Genomic DNA, 21,631 nt, shown 5'->3' with positions numbered 1-21,631 from the left:
ATCTGGAGCACAGGGGTCGCAGGAATAACATCGGACTTGTTGGCTTACCAGAAATGACAGAGGGCTGTTGGCTACATCAAGGCTAATCTTCCTAATGCTGGGCATACTGTGCGATCTTTGGCTCATTTTGAGACGATTTTTCAGTCGTGCAACCATTTTGGTGATCGGCCCGAGTTTCGCCTTCATCATGTGTTGTGCATCGTGTAGTATACGTGGGGTAACGAGAAGCGATTAACACCTCACGACCAGCTCCCGATCATCAGTCGTTTGGTCGTAAGAAAATCAAACCTGTTTGAAATCCTGTCGGCCGTTGAGAGGGTGTCAACGCAGCCTCACACACTGCGCATGCGCAAACACAGTAATGAAAGTGAAAAGATGGGGCAGCACAGCAGTGCAGCGTGTGATCTGGACACAAGTGATGGAGGCACAACTTGTAGAACTTTGGCAAGCTCATCCGAGCCTTTTCAATGTGGCCTCACAATATCATCATGACCACAACAACCGTGAATATAGTTGGATGGACATTGCTACTCAATCACAGCTGCCTGATCAACATTTTTCATTAGCAATTTAGCAAAGTTGATGGTGGTGGTGTGCGTGTCTATGTGGTTGACTTCCTAACACTAAGACTAGGGCCTCAGCACAGTCAAAATGAACATACTGTCATGTCTTAATTTCCATTTATTCATGTTGCCACTCCTCCCTCCTCTGACTTACTTTAAGGATATACACTCTGTGGTGTCTAAATTTATTTGGAATGGGAAAAGGCCTAGGATACGTTTGTCAACATTGCAGCAGGCCATATTACTTGGTGGTTTGGCAGTACCAGTTTTACTACTGGTCATTCAAAATCAGGGTGCTTAGGGGGTTGTTCATGAGGCTACTACTGCATGGAAAATGATTGAATCCGCTAAGGCAGTACCACAATATACACACCAAAAAGCTCAGCAACGACAACAAATTTGGGCCTATTATTGCAAACTCTATAAAGGCTGTAGTTTCGTTGTGGCAGAATAGACTGACAAAACCAAAGTGTTCCATTATTTAGAGCCCCCATTTTTTTACTATGTTTTCCAAGTGTTTTGCTCTCAGTACAGCAGAGTACAGTAAATTCCTATAAGCAATAGAATTTTCTTAAAATACATTTACTTATGAGAATCGCATGGTTTGTTGTGTTTAGTGCACCTAACGCTGAATTATTTTTTTTCAAAGTGCAAAGTGTGGTTAGGAAGATAAAAAAAGAATGTGAACCCATGTAGGTAAGGTCTAACAGCTAACACTCTCTTAAAGTGGTCAACATAGTAGCAAGTCCATGTGGACGGTTTAATGAGATCCATAGAGACTGAAGTTTCAATATATAGTTGATATGACTTGAGCTGTTCACTTTCAAAAGACGAACACACACCAAGTATCTGTGAATAAGACAATCTACATAAAACAAATATTTTATATACACTGTTTGTTACTGTTCTACCTGTTTTACATTTTAGTTCAGTTTCTGATCTTCACAAATGCTGAAATGAATCTAACATATATAACCTTCGGTGGTCACGTGGAAGTGGAGAAATACCGTTATCTTTATTTTGTGATCATGTTTATGGTGTATGTTCTAATAATTTGCAGCAATTCCACTATTGTGTGGCTTATCGTAGTTCAAAAAAGCCTTCATGAGCCTATGTATATTTTCATTGCTGCTTTGTTAGTGAATTCTGTTGTTTTGAGCACTGTCATCTACCCGAAGCTTTTGATTGACTTCTTATCTGAAAAACAGATTATTTTGTATCAAGCCTGTCTCTTTCAAGTATTCCTGTTTTATGCCTTAAGTTGCTCAGAATTTTTACTGCTGTCAGCTATGGCTTATGACAGATATGTGTCTATATGTAAACCTCTGCAATATCCAACTATAATGAGAAGAACAAGAGTCAATATTTTCCTGCTTTTGTGCTGGGTTTTACCTGCTATTCAGGTTGCAGTGCCAATAGCAGGAAATGCAAATACACCACTCTGTAACTTTACTCTGAAAGGTATTTTTTGTAACAATTCGGTCAACCATCTTTATTGTGTCAATTCAAGAGAATTATCTATATATGGTATGGTTGTTCTATTTAATGTTGCACTTTCTCCTATGTTTTTTATACTTTTTACATACATAAAGATAATTATAGTTGCCTATCAGAGTTGTGGAAATGTCAGAAAAAAAGCTGCACAAACCTGTTTGCCTCATGTGCTAGTTCTAATTAACTATTCTTGTTTGCTTACGTATGATATGGTTATAGTTAGACTGGAATCAGAGTTTCCTAAAACTGCACGTTTTATAATGACATTACAGTTTGTAACATATAACCCTCTTTGCAATCCAATTATATATGGACTAAAGATGAAAGAAATTTCTAAACACCTCAAAATACTGTTCAGTTAATTGCAAGCAAACCAATTTATTAATTTATAGTCTTTTTTATTACTCATTTTGTATGAATTTTATGAAAACTGGCTTAATGTTTTCCTCCTACAACTGAGAATTGATCAATATTTAAAAACCAAAATGAAACTTAAACAAATATTAAAATGAATGTTTGATATCACTCTCCTCATTAATAATACATTTGTTAATAGTTTCATCTAATGTGATTGCCCCTATTGATTTTCACAATGAAATCAAATGTGAATATCCTTCTTAATGGATACTAACACAACATCAAGAGAAATGAAAAAGGGATGAAGTAGAGTAACATAAGGTCGAGTACTTAAAAAAATGAGACAGTTATCATGCCAGTCACTTTTTATCTTGTGGCTCTGTGTAAATGAAATTCCATTACAATCTTGTGTTACATACAGTTCAGACACCTCAAAATACATTTTATTTTACAGTTGAAAACTATATATCTGGATTTTTTTTCAGTTTGTTTTCTTTTGGAGTGCAAGAAAATGTAGTTTAGCTAGTAGTTCACTTTCATTTTCTGGAAAGGATCCTTTATTTGGTCAGTTTTACTATTTTTGTTCTGGAAGGCATGGGTGTAACCTGAAGTCTCTGTTGAGATGATTTCAATCTATAGAGGCCTTCAGGACCAGCCAGGCTTTTTGGCCTTAATAACTAATAGGACAGTTTTTGCAAGGCGTAGGGAATCTCTTGTCTCATCCAGTTTTTTAAATGTTGTTCATCTACAACCTACAGTTTCTTTGCTACCTCCATTCACCTTGCTAAGTTTAGTCTTTTTAATGTTAGAGCCCTTGATAGTTTTATATTTTTAACAGAAATGTGAATAAACTCTGGAGAGGACTGCCTAGTTGGTGAACTATGCCCTCCCTTTATGATTGTTTTAATTGGCCCAGAGAAAGTGGCCAGGGTGAAGTTTCGGCTGTAGCATTTATCAAATGTTCACTTTTTAAGATTGATGAAGTCTGTATCTCTGAGATTCTGGTTTTTGAACTAAAATGTGAAAAAGCTACTGTGTGTACAGTTGTGTAACAATCTATGTAAAAATCTGTTATCCATGGGATAATAAAGGTTTATTCTATTCTATTCTATTCTATTCTATTCTACTATATTAGATATTTTTTATCAGGAAGGCCCAGATGGGTTGCCCACTGCCAAAGGGTGAGTCCCAGAGGACCAGAGACAACAGGCAATCAACACTGCTGGAGACTGGCTTTCCTAGCAGTTTCTTCATGGTTATTTGTTTGTGGGATTCCCAGGTACATCCAACTACATTTTTCCAGTACAAATTACATTCCGATGTTGTTACTGTCAATGACTCAGGGGTTTCAGGCATATGCAGAACACGAGTGGGGACAGCGCATCTCCTTGATAAATCCCGCACTTGATGGCGACTTGTGCTATAGGCTTGAAGTTCGCCACATCCCCATCAAATTTCTGATTCAGGCTCTTAGTGTCCTTTTTATCTTGTACAAATCTATGCATTCTAAGATCTCTGTGTGTGGCATCAAGTCATAGGCTTTCTTGTCAATCCAGGTGATGCATAAGTTGCTGAGCCTGGTCTTGCAGTATTGGGTACCTTGTACCAGTAGCTGGTGTGTTGTTTCTCTGGAATTCCTGCTTATTCCCTTCTGTGTATTGAGCCATATGTCTGTTCATCTTAGCAGGGTCATGTGGTGTGGCGACCTCTCCCTCATGGTGGTGACCTCATGTGCTGCCAGATGATCATGGACTCTAGTTAGCTTCTTTAGTGTTTTAAGCACTATTTTCCTAAATCCAGCAACACACACTGTGTCAGTTTGTGAGAGCTGGGCTCCATCATGTAAATTAGCCTCTATAAATGAAGTGTTTCATCTCCACTTTAAAGGCCTGTGGTATGTAGCCCATATTAAAGACTGAGGTACAGTATACTTTAAGGTAGGACCTCTTTGAGCAGTCTTATTGTAATGGGGTCTACTAGCTGTAGTGATAGATGTACTGTGGTGTTACCAAGTGATAGCAACACCAGGAAGAAGGAACATGAGAAGCTTTAGAAGCACCAAGGGCTGAGAGAGGAACTTGAGAAGATGTGGAGGGTGAAAGAAACAGTGTTTCACATAGTAATTTTAGGACTTGGGGTAGTGAAGGACATCCCAGATCTCTGTCCAGAAAAGTGCAGTCCAAATAACAGCAAAGATGCTGCACAGGACCCTTAAGCTCTCAAGCTTATATTAGTAAATATATTAGACACCAGAGAACTTTTCTGGTCTTTTAAGGACACAAAGGTTCAACAATCTCTCCAAGAGCTTAAAATATCTTAACATTAACATAATTTCTTTGCCATAAGGAACTCTTGGGTTGCTTTTGCACTCTGCTGTAGGTGATGTGTGAAGTTTTAAGGTAACACTAAATTACTTCTAGAACAAATTGTTTTAATACCAAAATAAAGCCAATTTCAGGAAAAAACAATGGTGAAAACACACTGTATTACAAGCTTGTTGTTAGCTGGCAATTTTACACCCATGTGCTACTCTTATATTTCTTATTATGTTTGACTAATTTGTCACTCTACAGTCTGATAACATGGCAAAAGAATACTTACATATACAAGGGGAAGGTTTCATTTAACAGCAGGACCCAAATCTGCATTATTATCAACAGCTATGTTTCTTTTCCTATCAGTGCCCACGTGAAGAGCTGCTTTCTTAATTAATTTTCTTTTTGTCTTTACTTTTTTCTATTGCATATGATTTTGAAAAGTCTGTCAACATGTAGCTATAAATGTGACTGTTAGTGTAGAAGTCCTCACCAATTTGTAACAGAAGAGTTCATCACATCAACAAAATGTTGATTCTCACACAAAGTGAGAGATTGTTAAATAAATAGATAAAAGAAAAATTGTTAAGTACAAAGAGAGATAAATCAATATTTATATAGGAGATATATCAATATAAAGAATATCTGATGAAATAAACAATAAATCTGTTTCAGGGATCAAAATCAAACATCTCACTACTTTTTTGTACATCACTTTTTTTAGCAGAACAATCTCTTTAGGTGTTTAGAAATTTCTTTCATTTTTAGTCCATATATGATTGGATTAAACAGTGGATGATATAAAACCACTTGCAAAGTCATTATTAAACGTACAGTCTGTGAAATATCAGATTCCAGTCGAAGTATAATAACTTCACATGTACAGAAGAATGAATAGTTGAATAAAACCAGCAGGTGAGGTAAGCAGGTCTGTGCAGCTTTTTTCCTGACTTCTCTACAGCTTTGATAAGATATTATAAGTATCTTTGTGTAAGTGAAAACTATGTAGAGCATGGGAAAAAAATACAATATTGAGCAAAACATTCACACCATAAATAGCCAAAACTCTTGAACTCACACAATGAAGTTTGTAAATTGAATTATTATAAAATATCCCTTGCAGAGTAAAGTTACACACTTTTCTAGTAGCACTTAGTGATGTTGTTCCTGCAACCTGACAAGCAGGCACAAGCCACGCTAAGACCAAGAAAACAGAGATGGTAGTTTTTTTCATGATTACAGAATATTGCAAAGGTTTGCATATAGACACATATCTGTCATAGGCCATGGCTGCCAACACTAAAAATTCTGAAGCTCCTGAAGTGTAAAGTACAAAATACTGAAAGTGACACATCGTGTGTGATCTAATCTGTTTTTCAGATAAAACATCAAGCAAAAACTTTGGGTAGATGGTTGTGCAAAAAAAAGTAGAGTTAATCAGCAAAACTGCAATAAAAATATACATGGGCTCATGAAGGCTTTGATGAAACACAATAAGACAAATAATGGTGGAATTAGAGAAAATTACTGCAGCATATATTGTAAAAATAATCAGAAAATAGACATATCTGTACTTTTCCACCTCTACATACCCATTAAGTGTTATGTAAGTTAAATTTAGTTTATTGTCCATTGAGTTACCTGGCTGGGAATTGTATTTACAAGATCCTATCCACAGTTCTAATGCAGCCTGCTCTGACCATGCAGTATGTTTTTAATCACTCTACTTCACCCTCCACGGATTTCAGCAAACCCTCCACCACAACATGCATTCATGTGACCTTTTTGGTCTGTGAACAACTGTGAAGAGTTGTTTTGATTTTAAGGCAGCTTTGCAGTCCAGAAGTTCAGTGTCTAATAAACAGTGGCAAAGATACCCCAAGTCAGCATGCAAGTAGTGTGGCTAAATTGTAATTCTGTTTTTGCACATTAAGTAATAGAATCAAAATTTACTTCAAAGCTCGAAATTATTATACCATCTACTTAAGGTGCTTTGACAATTGATCTCTTAGGGTATTAATCAGAATCAGAAGATTTTATTTATCCCCAAGGGGCAATTAACAGACAACCGAGCAGCATAACGTTGAAGATAAGGACAGTAAGAACAGGGTATAACAGTGAGATAATAAATACACAGAATATACAGTATATACAGTTTTAAAATTAAAGTGACTGAAAAAACTTCTCAGCTGACTGGCCAGTGGACCGCACGAGTAGCGACCCGGAACCAGTATCCAGAAAAAGAAAAGAAAGTAAAGAAAAAAAACAACCAAAACTTGATTAACCTATTCAGTCTTTCATGAGAAAAAACTAGGAGGCTTAGGTCCACTAAAGTGAAACTCAGTCTACTCAGATAAAAGTTATTAAAGTTCTGTAGTATCACATCTACGTTCAGTGAGAGACTGAAATTACCAAAAACCACTGAACGACACAGGAAATCATTCCTGCCTGTGGCCATCTCCCTGTACAACTCCTCCATCTAATACACTGTAAACACTGCAAAAGTTACATCCTTTTGCACACACTCTTTTCTTACTCGGTAATGTTGCCGTCTATTTTCTTGATATTTATTTGCAATCACATCTGTCAACCCTGGATATTTATTATTTGGTGATTTGTATATATTGTGCTATTCCTTAGATCTTAAGATATTGTATTGTTAATAGTCTAGTCTATTTTTGTTTTTGTTATTGTTTTTTCTAATGTCACTGTACTGGAGCAACCCACATAATTTCACAAGGGATTAATAAAGTATGCTGATTCTGATACTGATTTAAAGGGAGCGTCTTTGTTAAAGTCTTCTCGTGGATTTTCCAACACGGAGCTCCTGGGTGGTCATACTCTATCAGTCCCAGAACTGGATTGGGCAGCGTGGGGTGACACCTGAATAACTGAAGAATGCAATGGTTTTTAGATTTCATTGGACTGTCTTGAACAAAGTGGATGATAACAAAGAGAGGGAAGGTAGTCAGAACTGAGGGGATGGAACTACCAGAAGGCAACATTGCAAACATTGAAGACAGTTACAAGTACCTGGAGATCTCACAGGCAAATGGGAACCATGAAGAGGCTGCTAGAAAAGCTGCAACCACCAAGTACCTGCAGAGGGTCAGGCAAGTCCTGAGGAGTCAGCTGAATGGTAAGAACAAGATCTGGGCTATCAACACCTACGCCCTGCCCTTGATCAGGTACCCTGCTGGCATAATAAGTTGGCCAAAGGTGGAGATAGAAGCCAGTGACATCATGACCAGGAGACTCTGACCATGCATGGAGGGTTTCACCCCAAATCCAGCACCCTGAGGCTGTATGCTAAGCGAAAGGAAGGACTGGTGTGTCAGCACCACAGTCCAGGATGAGGCAGCAAACATCCATGAATACATCAGGAAGATGGCCCTAACCAACCACATGCTCAGGGAATACCTCAGGCAGCAGAAACCCGAGAAAGAGGAGGCACCATCATAGAGGGACAATAGGATAGAGGAAGTGGCTGACATCCAGAAATCCTACCAGTGGCTGGACAAAGCTGGACTAAAAGACAGCACAGAGGCACTAATCATAGCAGCACAGGAACAAGCTCTGAGCACAAGACTGATAGAGGCTGGGGTCTATCACACCGGGAAAGACCCCATGTGCAGGCTGTGTAAAGATGCTCATAACAGCAGGATGCAAGATGCTAGCACGCAGGGTATACATGGAACACCATAACCAAGTGGTTGGCATGGTATACACAAACATCTGTGCCAAATATGGCGTTAAAGTCCTGAGGTCAAAATGGGAGACGCCCACAAGGGTGGTGGAGAAAGACCGAGCTAAGTTCCTGTGGGACTTAGATGCAGATGCAGACGGACAAAATGGTGGTGGCTAACCAACCAGACATAGGGACGGCCAGAAGGAGACGGCCGTAGTGATAATTCCTAATTTCCTTCGGGATTAATAAAGTATTCTGATTCTGATTCTGATAGATGTAGCGGTTCCCAATGACAGCAACATCAGAAAGAAGGAACACGAGAAGCTGGAGAAATACCAAGGGCTCAGAGAAGAGCTTGAGAAAATGTGAAGGGTGAAGGTAACAGTGGTCCCAGTGGTAATTGGAGCACTAGGTGCAGTGACTCCCAAACTAGGCGAGTGGGTCCACCAGATCCCAGGAACAACATTGGAGATCTCTGTCCAGAAGAGCGCAGTCCTAGGAACAGCTAAGATACTGTGCAGGACCCTCAAACTCCAAAGCCTCTGGTAGAGGACCGGAGCTTGAAGGATAGACCGCCCGCAGGGGCGAGCGGGGGAATTTTTTCCATGTATGCTATATATAGGCTTTATTTATAGGCTATAAATAAAATAATGTATGAAAAGACATTTGTAATGCACAAGCTTGATGTCCTTGTTTTTGTTAAAGTTTTTTTTAATTATTATTTTTATTATTATTATTATTTAGTATGGTAGTTATCCAAGTTTTTTTTACACTGAAAATGTACACAAGGCATAAGACCACACCACCTAAACTGGAAACCAAATAAAAACTCCTTATGAAATAAGATATGAACCAGAGTGCAAAAAAGCCAGGATACATTCAACAATAAAATCTTGCTACATTATTAAAATTCTATACTAGATTAATAGAAGTTGGCTGATCATTGTCATTGTTAGCTGCAACTTATGATCCATTAGCTGTAACTACTAAAGCCTCAAGTAAAAGAGGCTGAACAATGATGTAACCGACTTTCACAGTTCAGCTCCCTCAAGGTTGAAGCAAACCAATAAAACTCTTCTTCAGTCCACATACATATGATTCACTATAAGCATTTGATTGATGAGTGTACTTGTATTTGAAGTTCTGATATCTTTATGCTGCTATATATTTATTTTGTAGCATTTTTTTTTAATTCATGGATGAGGAGTTAAATACCACATATGTAACTCTAGATGGATACATTGAGGTTAACAAGTACAGATATGTTTATTTTTGTATTATCTTTACATTATACATTATAATAATATGCAGTAATTCTACCATCGTGTATGTGATCTGGATTCATAAAAACCTTCATGAGCCTATGTACATTTTCATTGCAGCTTTGCTACTGAACTGTCTCCTTTACAGCACAACTATTTACCCAAAACTTCTGATTGACTTTTTATCTGAAAAACAAGTCATAACATATTCAGCCTGTCTCTTTCAGTTTTTTATGTTTTACACTTTAGGCAGTTCAGAGTTCTTTCTCTTGGCAGCCATGGCCTATGACAGATATGTGGCTATTTGTAAACCTCTTGAATATCCAACTATCATGAACAAAACCACTGTGATCATTTTCCTGGTCGTATCTTGGCTTATACCTGCTGTTCATATTGCAATCCAAGCAATAGGGAGTGCTGAAGCAACATTGTGTAACTTTAATTTAAAGGGAATATTTTGTAATAATGCAGTTTACACTCTTCTGTGTGTAAGGTCAAGATTAATTATTGTATTTGGAGTGGTTGCTTTAATAGATCTTATAATACTTCCTCTGCTCTTCATAGTTTTCACTTATACAAACATTTTTATCATCTCATATCAAAGTTGCAAAGAAATTAGGAAGAAAGCTGCAGAGACCTGTTTACCCCATCTGTTAGTTTTAATCAGTATTTCCTGTTTAAGTATCTATGATGTAAGCATAGCTCGAGTGGAATCAGATTTTCCAAAAGCTGCACGATTACTAATGACATTACAAATAGTTCTCTATCATCCATTGTTTAATCCATTCATTTATGGGCTCAAAATGAAGGAAATTTCTAAACAGCTGAAAAGATTCTTTTGTCATCCCAGAATCATCATGTATTAACTATCAATGCTAATGTGCCGTAATTGTTATGTAATCAGTTTGCTGAAGTTACTGAAAACACTTTTTAACATAATCAAAAAGTAAAACATAAAAATGTCATTTTTACTTATTTAATTATTCATAAATTATTGCTATGATTTACTGTTGGTGTATTAAGTCCATACTGATAATAGGACAAACATGTTCTAAGTTTATTTTGTAAATATACTATTCCTCAACAAGTTTTTCTTTAGTTTCTCATACTTACAAGTCTAACAGAGTAATCAATCTTTTTAAAGAAAACATATTTGAGCAAAATAAATGACATTAGTTTTAATTCATTTCACACAATTCTTTTTTAGTTTTTTCAAGTTGTATGTTGCAGTGCTCAGTACAATGCTCATCTAAACAGGATGTAATACCTACAGTTTCAGAGCTGCAGAGTTTTGGTTACAACCTAGGAGCTTTTGGGAAGCAATTAATGAAAAATGTATGCAGATGTCTTAACATAAACATATCCATTCTGCCATAGGTAAAATGATAGGTAATTAAATCAATTTTCAGATTAATGTTTTTAAACTTTTGTATTTCTTCATTTTTACATTATTGCTAATTCTTATTTACGATATGCTAGTGGAACATAGTGAAACATAAATTCTCCACTAAAGGAATAAGTGGTAACACTTTATAACTGTTGCCCAAGGACCTGCATCTTCACCACTTGTCACATTTTATTGGTCAGTGTGAGTTATTAACCAAACAAGATGTATGTAAATTAAAAAAAAAAGAAATGTAAAAATGTACCAATCTCATAAACCCACAATATTATTAACAATAGCACATCAAAAACATATCAAATGTTTTGAAATGAAAGTTCAATATTTTACCATTTCATGAAAAATATTAACACCCTTACAACAGATAGGTTCTAAAATCTACCTTCACATTCTGCAATTAAATTATATAAATAATTTGTAAAACAAATGAAACTTCTAAACGCAATCTTAAGTTTTTCTTTTGTCAGATCTAACTAAATATATAATTGGGAAAAGTAGATGAAAATTAAAACTTTTTTTTTTTTAGTGATATGACATCTTTGCCATTACTTTTGTCATTGCAGGGTGGGTTCAGAATCTTCCCCATAATATCAAATATGGTATCAAGTATTTTCCTGGTTAATATGTATCGAGTTCGAAATTCTAGTATCATAACAACCCAATTAGTCATCATAGCTGTTGATATTTTAATGTGTAGAGATTGTAATGGAAATATATTTTTCCTTAGTGTTTCCTCACCTTTTCTGACAATAACACATATATAACATGTTTATTTGAAGCATAGTGGGACAGACACTCAGACTGGACTCTCTCTCTTGCTGCAACGTGAATAAAACTCACTTCAAAGACACTCATCAAGTGTTTGCATTTTATTTTAAAAAGTTCCACGACAAGATATAGGTGAATATTCATATCTGTGCATTCCCAGGTGCTGCCAGCTAAATCTAAGTTTTATCACTCCCACTTTTCCATTCAAGCTATCTCCACCACCAGCATCTTGGCTCCGGGGGGTCCTGCTGTAATCCCTCTCATAGCTTTGGTTCCGTTCCACCAAGATGGGCCATTGAATTGTACTCAGGCAATCTATTCAGTCATTCCTATGTTTACTCCATTTTGAATTATGAAAAATATCTGAATATAATAACCTTTTTGTGTTGACTGTCAAGTTTACTTTATTTATATAGCACAATAATCAACAGAAGTTGACCAAAAGAAGAAAAATGGTAAAAATGGTAAATGGCCTGTATTTGTATAGCGCTTTACTAGTCCCCCCTAGGGACCCCAAAGCGCTTTACACACCCAGTCATCCACCCATTTACACACACATTCACACACTGGTGGAGGCAGCTATAGTTGTAGCCACAGCTGCCCTGGGCACCTGGACACTTACATTTACATTCCAAGTCTTAAAGACACCCAGTTCCTAAATATATGGCAAGCTGACTTGTCTGTTTTATGTCTGTTTTATTGTGTTAACTATTTCTTGTGGAAGTGATTTAATTGTCATTAAAATGTGCTCAGAATTTTCAAATTGATGATGATTTATTTGATAAATCAAGACACACGGCTCTCTGCCATATAAGCTGCCTTTATAAGTTAAAAGTATCAAAATCTGTACTCAGCAACAGTAATGCTGAACCTGTATTTACTTTGCAGTGTTGCAGACCACTAGGAGCCAAGCTTCTCATTTGACTGTCATAAAAAGTCTGTGTGCTGGCAGGAGAGGACCCAAACCCAAACTCATGGAAAACGGGACTTAACTCAAAATACAGCTTTATTACTGAACGGGGAAAAAAGATACAAGACAATGCTAAACTAAACTGGGAAATTATAATGCTAATCTAATCTAATTACTTAGGGAAACACGGGGAGAGACACGCAGCCATGAGGGAGGACCGAACTGAAAGAGACGCTTACCTAAATACACAGAGGGATGACAGGGATGTGAGGACACACACAACTGATAGGAATAACCATAACGAGACAGGGGAAGCTAGACTAAACGGAATGAACATGAAAACATGCGCTAAACAACAGCAGCACGTTTAAGCTTGATCAGCTGTTGTTAGAATTCATTTAATATTACTTTCTAGTATCAGCTGATGTTTACTGGAGCCACAGCCGTAAAAGCTGCTTGTCATGATGTCGGTTTGGATATCTGGTGAGAGGGAAACACGAAGGTGAAATCAAGAGATGTCCTTAAGTGGTCATCTGATGTAAACTGTTTAGAACTCATACATGTATACCAACAAGACAGTGTACATCACTGTCACAACAGCGTTTGTTTTCATCCAAAGGCTTTATGGTTTTTCCTATAATACCTGGTGGGCTTGTCTCTAGTCAAAATGCCCAAACCGATTTTTTGTCCCACTCCAGCTGACCAGGTGGTCAAGGCACAGACTCAAGGCACATCATTTTCAACCCCCCAACCCCCCTGCGGTCTTTCGCTACTCGGGTTAAACATGATATATAAGTCACTCTGATAACTTCTAAATGTCAATGTTTGGTTTATTTCAGTGTTTGATTTGTTCCTGAGTAAATCGGTTTTGGCTCAGATTAAAGTTCAACTTCATAACTAGACCGTTTTATTTAATACTGAAGTCTTGCTTGGAGAGCTGTCAGTATATTTTGAATTTCACCTGTTATATTATGAAAATGTTTCCTCCTGAATTTAACTATTTTTTTAATGTTAGATTTAATTCAAAGTCAGCTGTTTAAATAAGAACTGTGAAATTCAAAAAAAGAATTGTCCGATTTCCTCCATAAGAGAGTAGAACCGCTGCAGTGCAGACCGCCTACTCAGCCATCTTACGTCAATATAATACACAACATCTCCGTATTCTGGATGTTGAGTAGAAGCTGTTGAAACTGGCGGTGGTACAGGGCTTTGGAGCGAATATAATTAATAGCCTTTATCACCAGTTTCATAACATGGTCATATTTTAAATGTTTAGCACAGAGTGCTTGTTGGTGAATAATACAGTGGAATTTTATAGCTTTACATCCTTCTTTGCTGACTTTGTTACAGACTAGGGTTGTTAATTCCTTAGTGAGTACTTCAGGCGGCAGAAACCCAAGAAAGAAGAGGAGCAAGGAGAAGAACCATTATGGAAGGATAGGCCCCTGCATGGGCTGGAGATAGAGGAAGTGGCTAACATTCACCACTTTTGCTGTCTCTCAGCATGAAATGTGGCAGTAGTATTTGTAGTGGATCGATAACACACACTCACATTGTGGCTTGTTTATCAGAATCAGAATCAGAATACTTTATTAATCCCGAAGGAAATTAGGGTTACAGCAGGCAGCACGCTAATGGCGCATACGCACTTACAAAGGAACCTTCTGACCAACCAAACATCACATTGGGAGACATGTCAGAAAGGTAGGCTGATAGGAAAAAAACAACAAAAATACATAACATGAGGTAAGAGGAGGAGAAAAAAAACTCCACTCAGACTGAGCTCCTAGTGGGAGAACAGTTTGATAACAGAAAAAACCCCTCAGCACAAAAAGCACATGACTATCAATATACCATAGAAACACAAGACAAGCAACAGGGGCGGGTAAAGGGTAAGAGAGAGCCGGTGTAGACAGCGCATCCGGTCCTGCAGCATGTCTGCGCTGGTCCAGTCGACTGCCATCTTCCCCGGTAGAGCACAAGCATCGAAGGCGTTTGGAAAGGGAGGGGGGATCAATGTTTGCATATCAGTGTATGTGTGTGTGTGTGTGTGTGTGTCCAGAGTTCAGCTGAAACAGTGTCCTTCGCCCCGCTAGGCTAAGTAAACAGTCTTCCAGCCAACCCAGGTGGCCTTGCATGGAATGGGGGGAACAGTCTAAACACAGTCGTTATCAGGGTGTTTTGTTCAGCTCCAGCCTTGAGACCGCAGCTGGCGCCGAAGGGGTCTCCGCATGAAGTGATGATGGTTTTTACTTTAGTGCGAACAACTCATATGAATTTCAAAGCTGTTCTAACAGTCCAACACTGGTCTCTCAATCTGCCGTTGGAGAGCCGTGAGCTTTCTATTATGTTATCCAAACTTACGTTCCGTGATGTTGTCATTCTTTTTGCTCAAAGAGCAGGTTCTGAGAACTCACGACCGCAGTGCACTTCCCCAAGATGTGATCGAATTTGCGCTCAAAGGTGTTATTCGAGCTAGCCCCTCCAGATGTAATCCAGTTTTTCACTCAGAGGTCTTGTTCTGAGTATTCACGGCAGCCGTGCGTTCTCCAAGATCTTCTCCGTGCTGCACTCAATGAGCCCATTTTGAGAAACTCATGCCTCGTCCCATCATTTCAATCCCAGTGGGCAGCCTTTTGGGGGTTTGAACAGCCGGTTCCGCTTCCTTAATTCTTCGATAAGCCAGGGCCAAGCCAGCTCCGATCAGCAAGAACCCTGTTATTATGGTTCCGAATAGGTAGATATCTTCAACAGTCAGGCTCACCTGAGCCCAGATTCTCGTTGAGAAGGGGTGTCAATTGCATTCAGAGACCAGTTGATCAAATCCATAATTCCTCTTTTAGGTTTTAGAGAACAGACTGTGAGAGAGTGTTCAGGGAAAAGTAAGTAAAAACACAAGACAAGACAAGGACATAAGAAGCTAAGCAGGGAAGATAAGGGCAGGAGAGGAGAAAAGTGCGACCGCCTTTGCTGAGAGCCAAATAGAAAAACATGCACTAGTCTACAGCTGACCACATGACCAATTGCTAGATGACTTCCTTCAGCTACACCAGGCAACCCTGGGCACGTGTGCCACAGCTGGCACGCGAAGGGTTAAGTGATGGCGCGGCATGCAGTGAAATAATCTGAGAAGGTGTATTTAAAAATAAATATCTACGGCTGGGCCACCAATGCACATCACAAATTAGCTCACACAGAGCTAATGACAATACAGCTAATGACAGCGCGTCTTAATGACAGTATCTAAGCTAACAGCCCCACCTCCTTGTTTTACTTGTAACTGGCTAAAAATTACACAGACGAGAGGGATGTAGCTAGCTAGCCAGTCCTGTGAATTATATCGAAGCGAGCGAAAAAAGATGATCCCTGGTCTTTTATGCCAATTTGGACAGAAGACTGGGGTTTTGTGCAACAGAAAGATCGTGCTGTATGTGCCCTTTGCCTCGAGAGTGTTGTTTGCCGGACTTCCAGTGTTAAACGACATTTTGAGACGAAACATCAAAAAACGTTCAAGGATGAGGCAGAGAAAGTTGAATCAATTACACGTCTGTGTCAAGATATGAGAAGCAAGCAAGTACTCTCAAAGTTTTTACAGCTGCAAAACATCATGGAACTGAAGCAAGTTATCGTATTGCACACTGTATTGCTAAACATGGAAAACCGTTTACAGACGGAGAATTTGTTAAGGAGACTTTTCTCTCAAGCTCAGAAGTGTTATTTAATGGGCTTCCAAAGAAAGATGCAATTAAAGCAAGGATACAAGACATACCTGCATCAGCCAGAATTGTGGAACGACGTATCCAGGAAATGGGTGACAATGTCAGAGCCCAACAAACAGCTGGTTTGAAAGAAGCCCAGGTGTTTAGTGTAGCTTTGGACGAAAGCGTTGATATCAATGACATTCCACGTTTGGCTGTTATGGTAAGATACTGTGATGTGGCAGTACAAGAGGAACTCTTCTGTTTAACCCCGATGCCTGAAACAACGCGAGGTGAGGATATTGCCAAAGTTTTTAAGGAGTGTTTTGATGAGCGAGGCATTGACATTACAAAGATTTTTGCTGTGACAACTGATGGTGCGCCAGCTGTGGTTGAGAAACACAGGGGCGCTGTTACCTTAATTGAGGAACAAGTTGGCGATCCCATCATGAAACTACACTGTATAATACACCAAGAAAATCTGTGTTCCAACATGTCAAATTCAGATCTTAATGATGTCATGGCCACAGTGGCAAAAGTCGTGAACTTTATAGTTAAGCGATCTCCTTTGACTCACCGCCAATTCCAGTCTCTGCTCGAGGAGATGGATAGCTCATGCAAAGACATCCCGCTCCACTGTGCTGTCAGATGGCTTAGCTGTAGAAAGGATCTGGAATGATTTGTGGATTGTTTTGATGTGGTAAAAAAATTCCTGGCAGAAAAGGGGCAAAGCCATTCGAAACTCGAAGATGAGAACACCACCTGGGTCTGGGTGCAATTCCCCCCTCCAGGGGCAAGGGTACCTAGACCCGGTTTGTAGAGTACGCTTGGGGAGTGTGATTGTGTGTACAGCGTCTCTTTATGTCTGTCTCCACGTTGGTTGAGTGTGGAGTGAGTGCATATGAGAGCATGAGGGTGGGAATGGATGTTTGTGTCTGTGTGTGCCTGTATGTCTGTGTCTATATGTCAGGTTGGGTATCAGACGCCACCTCTCTGGGGACACCTCAGGCCCTCCAAGGTATGGAGGCCTATCTCCACCCACCACCACTTCCCCTGCCGGTGGCGGACTCCCTCAGGTGTCGGTGTGTTGGTGGTTCTTTGTGTCTGGGGGTGGGCGTCCGGGTACACACCGGCTCACTCCTTGGCGGCCGCTTGTCGGGGCCTGGGGCCTGGGGCTCGCTCGGGCCCCTTTGGAGATGGGGTGCCCCCGGGTTCTCGGCCTGGGGCTCGGTCACTCAGGCACAGCTGGGGGCCGGCGGAGCTCACGGGCGCGTCACTGCAACTCCCCCTGGCTTCTGCTCCGCGGCTGCTGGGCGAGCCCTCATCTGGGACTCTCCTCAGCTCTTACTGGAACAGTGGCGCGGCTGCCCCTCTGTTGGTCTTCCTTGGTCTCTTGTGTTCTGGGGGCCTCTGGATGTCTGGAGTTTTGATCTCCTCCATACCCGCTTCACACCCTGGAGGACGGGGCTGTGGCCCCCCCACACTCCCTAGCAGATCATTACATGGAGAAACCTTTGGAATGCAAGCATGCTGATCCACACAGGTATGCACACAGGTGTACACATGGGTATTCACAGACGCGGACTAAAGCTTTCTTGGCTGCTGCCTCAAAGCACACTGTGCGCTGTCTATCTTGCGTGCGGCACAATATCGTTTATTATTTAGTAACTATTGATATCTATGACTAGCTAGTTTATTGTGATGGTGCTTTGTTTTCTCTATTATTATGTTGCTCTTTGTTGTTTGCTGTCTCCTCTGTTTGGTTTTTTTTTTGTTTTTTTTTTTTTTCTCCATACAGGTGACCCAGGAGTTTTTTTTTTTTTTTTTTTTTTTTTTTTTTTTTTCTCTCTCTCTCTTCCCCCCCCTTCTCACCGTCTCTTCTCCCCTTTGGTTTTCTTTCTTTCTCTCCCCCTCTTCCTCTCATTCATTCCCCCTGTCTTATTTATTAAAAAAATAAATAAATAAAAAATTAAAAAAAATTAAAAAAAAAAAAAAAAAAAAAAAAATGACAAAGGATGAACTGAAGCTCTGCCATCACGTAATGTCGCATACTGCTGTTTCTGATGTCATTTAAAAAAAAAAAAAAAAAAAAAAAAAAGAAAGGATCTGGAATGATTTGTGGATTGTTTTGATGTGGTAAAAAAATTCCTGGCAGAAAAGGGGCAAAGCCATTCGAAACTCGAAGATGAGAAGTGGGTTGAAAAACGTCTCTTTCTCGCTGATATAACGGGACACCTCAACGAGTTTAATCTCAAACTGCAGGGATCCGGACAAACTGTTTTAGATCCATAAACACTTAGGTCATGTCCAAATTCATGGGCTGCATCCTCCTGAGGCTGCATTTGTAGACCGATTACGTCACAGCGACGTGCCGAAGGCTGTCCAAATTCGTAGACTCCTCCGAATGCAGCCGACAAATGCGTCCTCCTTTTCCCCAAATTTGAAGGATGAGTCAGGTGTGTCCTTCGTGGCCCACCATATCCCAGCCAAACTCCAGTTTCCAACAATGGCGGCCATTACTAAGTTTTAAAATTACTCTTACTAATCTTTCTGGGTCACAAAATAAACTTTTAACATATTTTCAGGCGAGAAAGTAGCTGTGTAAACATCAAATATCTGCTCGGTTTATCAAGATATCGCATATTTGCAAAAGTGCGGCAACGTTTTCTGAGACGTCTGCTACCCACCAGCTCGATAGCTAGCCGTGAGCTCAAGGGTCACTGAAGTCGCCCAGAACGGCACAACTCCCGGTACATCATTTTCAGATCACCGCGGACTTTCGCTACTCAGGTTAAACGTAATATATAAGTCACTTAGACAACCTAAAAATGTTATTGCTGGGCTTTTTTCAGTGTTTTATTTGTTCGTGAGTCAATCGTTTTGGCTGAGATTAAAGGTATTAGATTAGATTAGCTAAAATAAAACTTTATTAATCCCCTGGTGGTTTCCTCCTTGTTTTTTACACAGCTGAATAAACATCAAACAGAAAACTGATTAAACAGAAGTATGAGACGGTCGAGAATTTACGCCAGTGTCCTGTTATATTTTAGATAGCAAGGAGCAGACGGCCGAGTTTATTAAACTCCACCGAGATAGCGGTGACGCTAATCAGAAGGCTAGACCGTCCAATTTCCCCAGCCGTTTACTTCTGGCCTACCCGACCTTCTGAGGACCCGGCCCACGTAGACCACGAAGGCTGGGTCCTCAGGAGGATGCAGCCCATGAATTTGGACACGACCTTAGTTCTACCACACCGGGTAAGACCCCTGGCAGACTGGCCTGAAACACTCCAGCACATAAGAGTAGAGTGCAAGATGCTAGCAGGCAGGACAAGTATACCAATTAACATTTGTGCAGCATATGTCCTTGAAGTCCAGAGGTCATCACCCAAGGTAGCTGAAAATGACCAAGCTAAGTGTGGGGATTCCTAATATAGACAGACAAACTGGTGATGGCTATCCAGCCAGAGATAATAGTGGTGGACAAGCAGAGGGAGATGATTGTAGTGATAGATATAGCTATATCAAGTGTTAACAACACGAGGATGACTGAACGCGATAAGCTTGAGACTTGAGAAAATGTAGTGTGAAGGCAGTAGTGGTTTCTGTGGTTTCCGTGGGTTTTTTTTTGCTTTTATACTAATCCTATACTAGTTCCAGGGATTTAAAAAAAATGGATGGGCAAACACAATGAAGTGCATAGGACTAAACGTCAATTCGTCAGATTCCCTGAAGTTGTTTACATGTTAGTAGAGAACTTAATGAGTCCCATAGAGGATGGAAGGTTTTCTGATAAAACAAAGCCACAAAACAGAGTCAATTACTTACCTTCTTAGTTCAGTGCAGGAAATATATTACTACAGTACTTTAAAGCATTGTTTATTTAATGGATGTTGAATTAAATGTAACATTGTTAACTCTTGGTGGGTTTGCAGAATTGCACAAATACAGATATCTTTATTTTGTGGTTATATTCACGTTATATATTCTGATACTCTGCTTTAATTCCACTATAGTGTACCTTATTTGGACTCACAAAAACCTTCATGAGCCAATGTATATTTTTATTGCAGCTTTGTTAATCAACTCTGTTCTTTACAGCATGATTATCTATCCAAAGCTCTTATCTGATGTTTTGTCTGAAAAACAAACTATATCGTATCCACTCTGTCTTTTCCAAGGATTTTCGTATTACACCTCAGCTGGGTCAGAGTTTTTACTGTTGGCAGCAATGGCATATGACAGGTATGTGTCTATATGCAAACCCCTGCAATATCCAGTTATTATGAATAGAATAACTATAAATGTGTTTCTGATTTTAGCTTGGCTTATACCTGCTTTTGAGATTGCAGTGTCATTTGTGCTTTATTTTAATATAAAACTCTGTAGTTTTACTCTAACAGGAATTTTTTGTAACAATTCAATTTACAGGCTTCAGTGTGTGCCCTCAGTCACAATATCTATATATGGTGTGGTCACGTTGATAAATATTGCCCTTCTACCAATGCTTTTCATACTTTTTACATACATAAGGATTCTTAGAATATCTTACCATTGTTGTAGAGAAACAAGGAGAAAAGCTCTAAAGACATGTTTACCCCACTTGCTGGTGTTAATCAACTTTTCGTGTTTTATTGTTTTTGATTCAGTTATAATTAGACTGGATTCCGATCTGTCGAAAACTCTTCGCTTGACATTGACGTTTCAGTCAATTTTATTCCATCCTCTTTTAAATCCAATCATATATGGACTCAAAATGAATGAGATTTTTAGACATATCAAGTCATTGTTGTGTCAAGTTTAATAAAACTGGTATTACTGCATTGGTATTATCAAATGAATGGCATTTCAGATAATGGAGTACTTTAGCTCTGATTTCACATGCAAGATTGATAGCGAACATAATGGTCATTATACAAAGATAAACAATTTATTAAACTGTTGCTTTGAAGTCTAAATAGTTCATATGCCCGTGTTTCACATTTTCCTGTCTGTTTTGTCACAGATTCTAATTTACTATTGTGTAAATGAATAAATATAATTTAGTAAAATGAATCAATTGCTACCAGTCTATTATGCTGACAAGCATTTTTTGTATTGTAACTGACATATCAATATCAATGACAGAAAAAACAAAGTTTCAAAGTTTTTCAAATTCTATAAATTATAACAAAA

The 21,631-nt window shown here is 39.1% G+C and overlaps 3 protein-coding genes and 1 pseudogene across 3 annotated transcripts; 3 read left to right on the top strand and 1 right to left on the bottom strand.

Annotated features, from left to right (window-relative positions):
• The first annotated feature begins 1,174 nt into the window (after positions 1-1,174).
• Positions 1,175-2,419, top strand: LOC120735371 (olfactory receptor 6N2-like). Its single transcript, XM_040034711.1, has one exon. The coding sequence runs from the start codon at positions 1,520-1,522 to the stop codon at positions 2,417-2,419; it is 900 nt and encodes a 299-aa protein (XP_039890645.1). The 5' UTR covers positions 1,175-1,519.
• A 3,030-nt stretch (positions 2,420-5,449) lies between these two features.
• LOC120735370 lies at positions 5,450-6,459 on the bottom strand (annotated as a pseudogene).
• A 3,153-nt stretch (positions 6,460-9,612) lies between these two features.
• On the top strand, positions 9,613-10,545 carry LOC120735369 (olfactory receptor 13C2-like). Its single transcript, XM_040034710.1, has one exon. It carries the CDS (start codon positions 9,613-9,615, stop codon positions 10,543-10,545), a length of 933 nt encoding a protein of 310 aa, XP_039890644.1.
• A 9,619-nt stretch (positions 10,546-20,164) lies between these two features.
• LOC120735368 (olfactory receptor 6N2-like) lies at positions 20,165-21,260 on the top strand. The gene has a single exon (XM_040034709.1). The coding sequence runs from the start codon at positions 20,343-20,345 to the stop codon at positions 21,258-21,260; it is 918 nt and encodes a 305-aa protein (XP_039890643.1). The 5' UTR covers positions 20,165-20,342.
• Positions 21,261-21,631: the final 371 nt, after the last annotated feature.

Source organism: Simochromis diagramma, unplaced genomic scaffold, assembly GCF_900408965.1.
Source record: "Simochromis diagramma unplaced genomic scaffold, fSimDia1.1 OVJJ01000091.1, whole genome shotgun sequence".
Taxonomy (NCBI): domain Eukaryota; kingdom Metazoa; phylum Chordata; class Actinopteri; order Cichliformes; family Cichlidae; genus Simochromis; species Simochromis diagramma.
This window is presented reverse-complemented; position numbering and strand designations above follow the sequence as displayed.

Bases quoted from the DNA above. Each gene is read 5' to 3' on its own strand.
- LOC120735369 (XM_040034710.1), top strand. From the start codon at position 9,613: ATGGATGAGGAGTTAAATACCACATATGTAACTCTAGATGGATACATT.
- LOC120735368 (XM_040034709.1), top strand. From the start codon at position 20,343: ATGGATGTTGAATTAAATGTAACATTGTTAACTCTTGGTGGGTTTGCA.
- LOC120735371 (XM_040034711.1), top strand. From the start codon at position 1,520: ATGAATCTAACATATATAACCTTCGGTGGTCACGTGGAAGTGGAGAAA.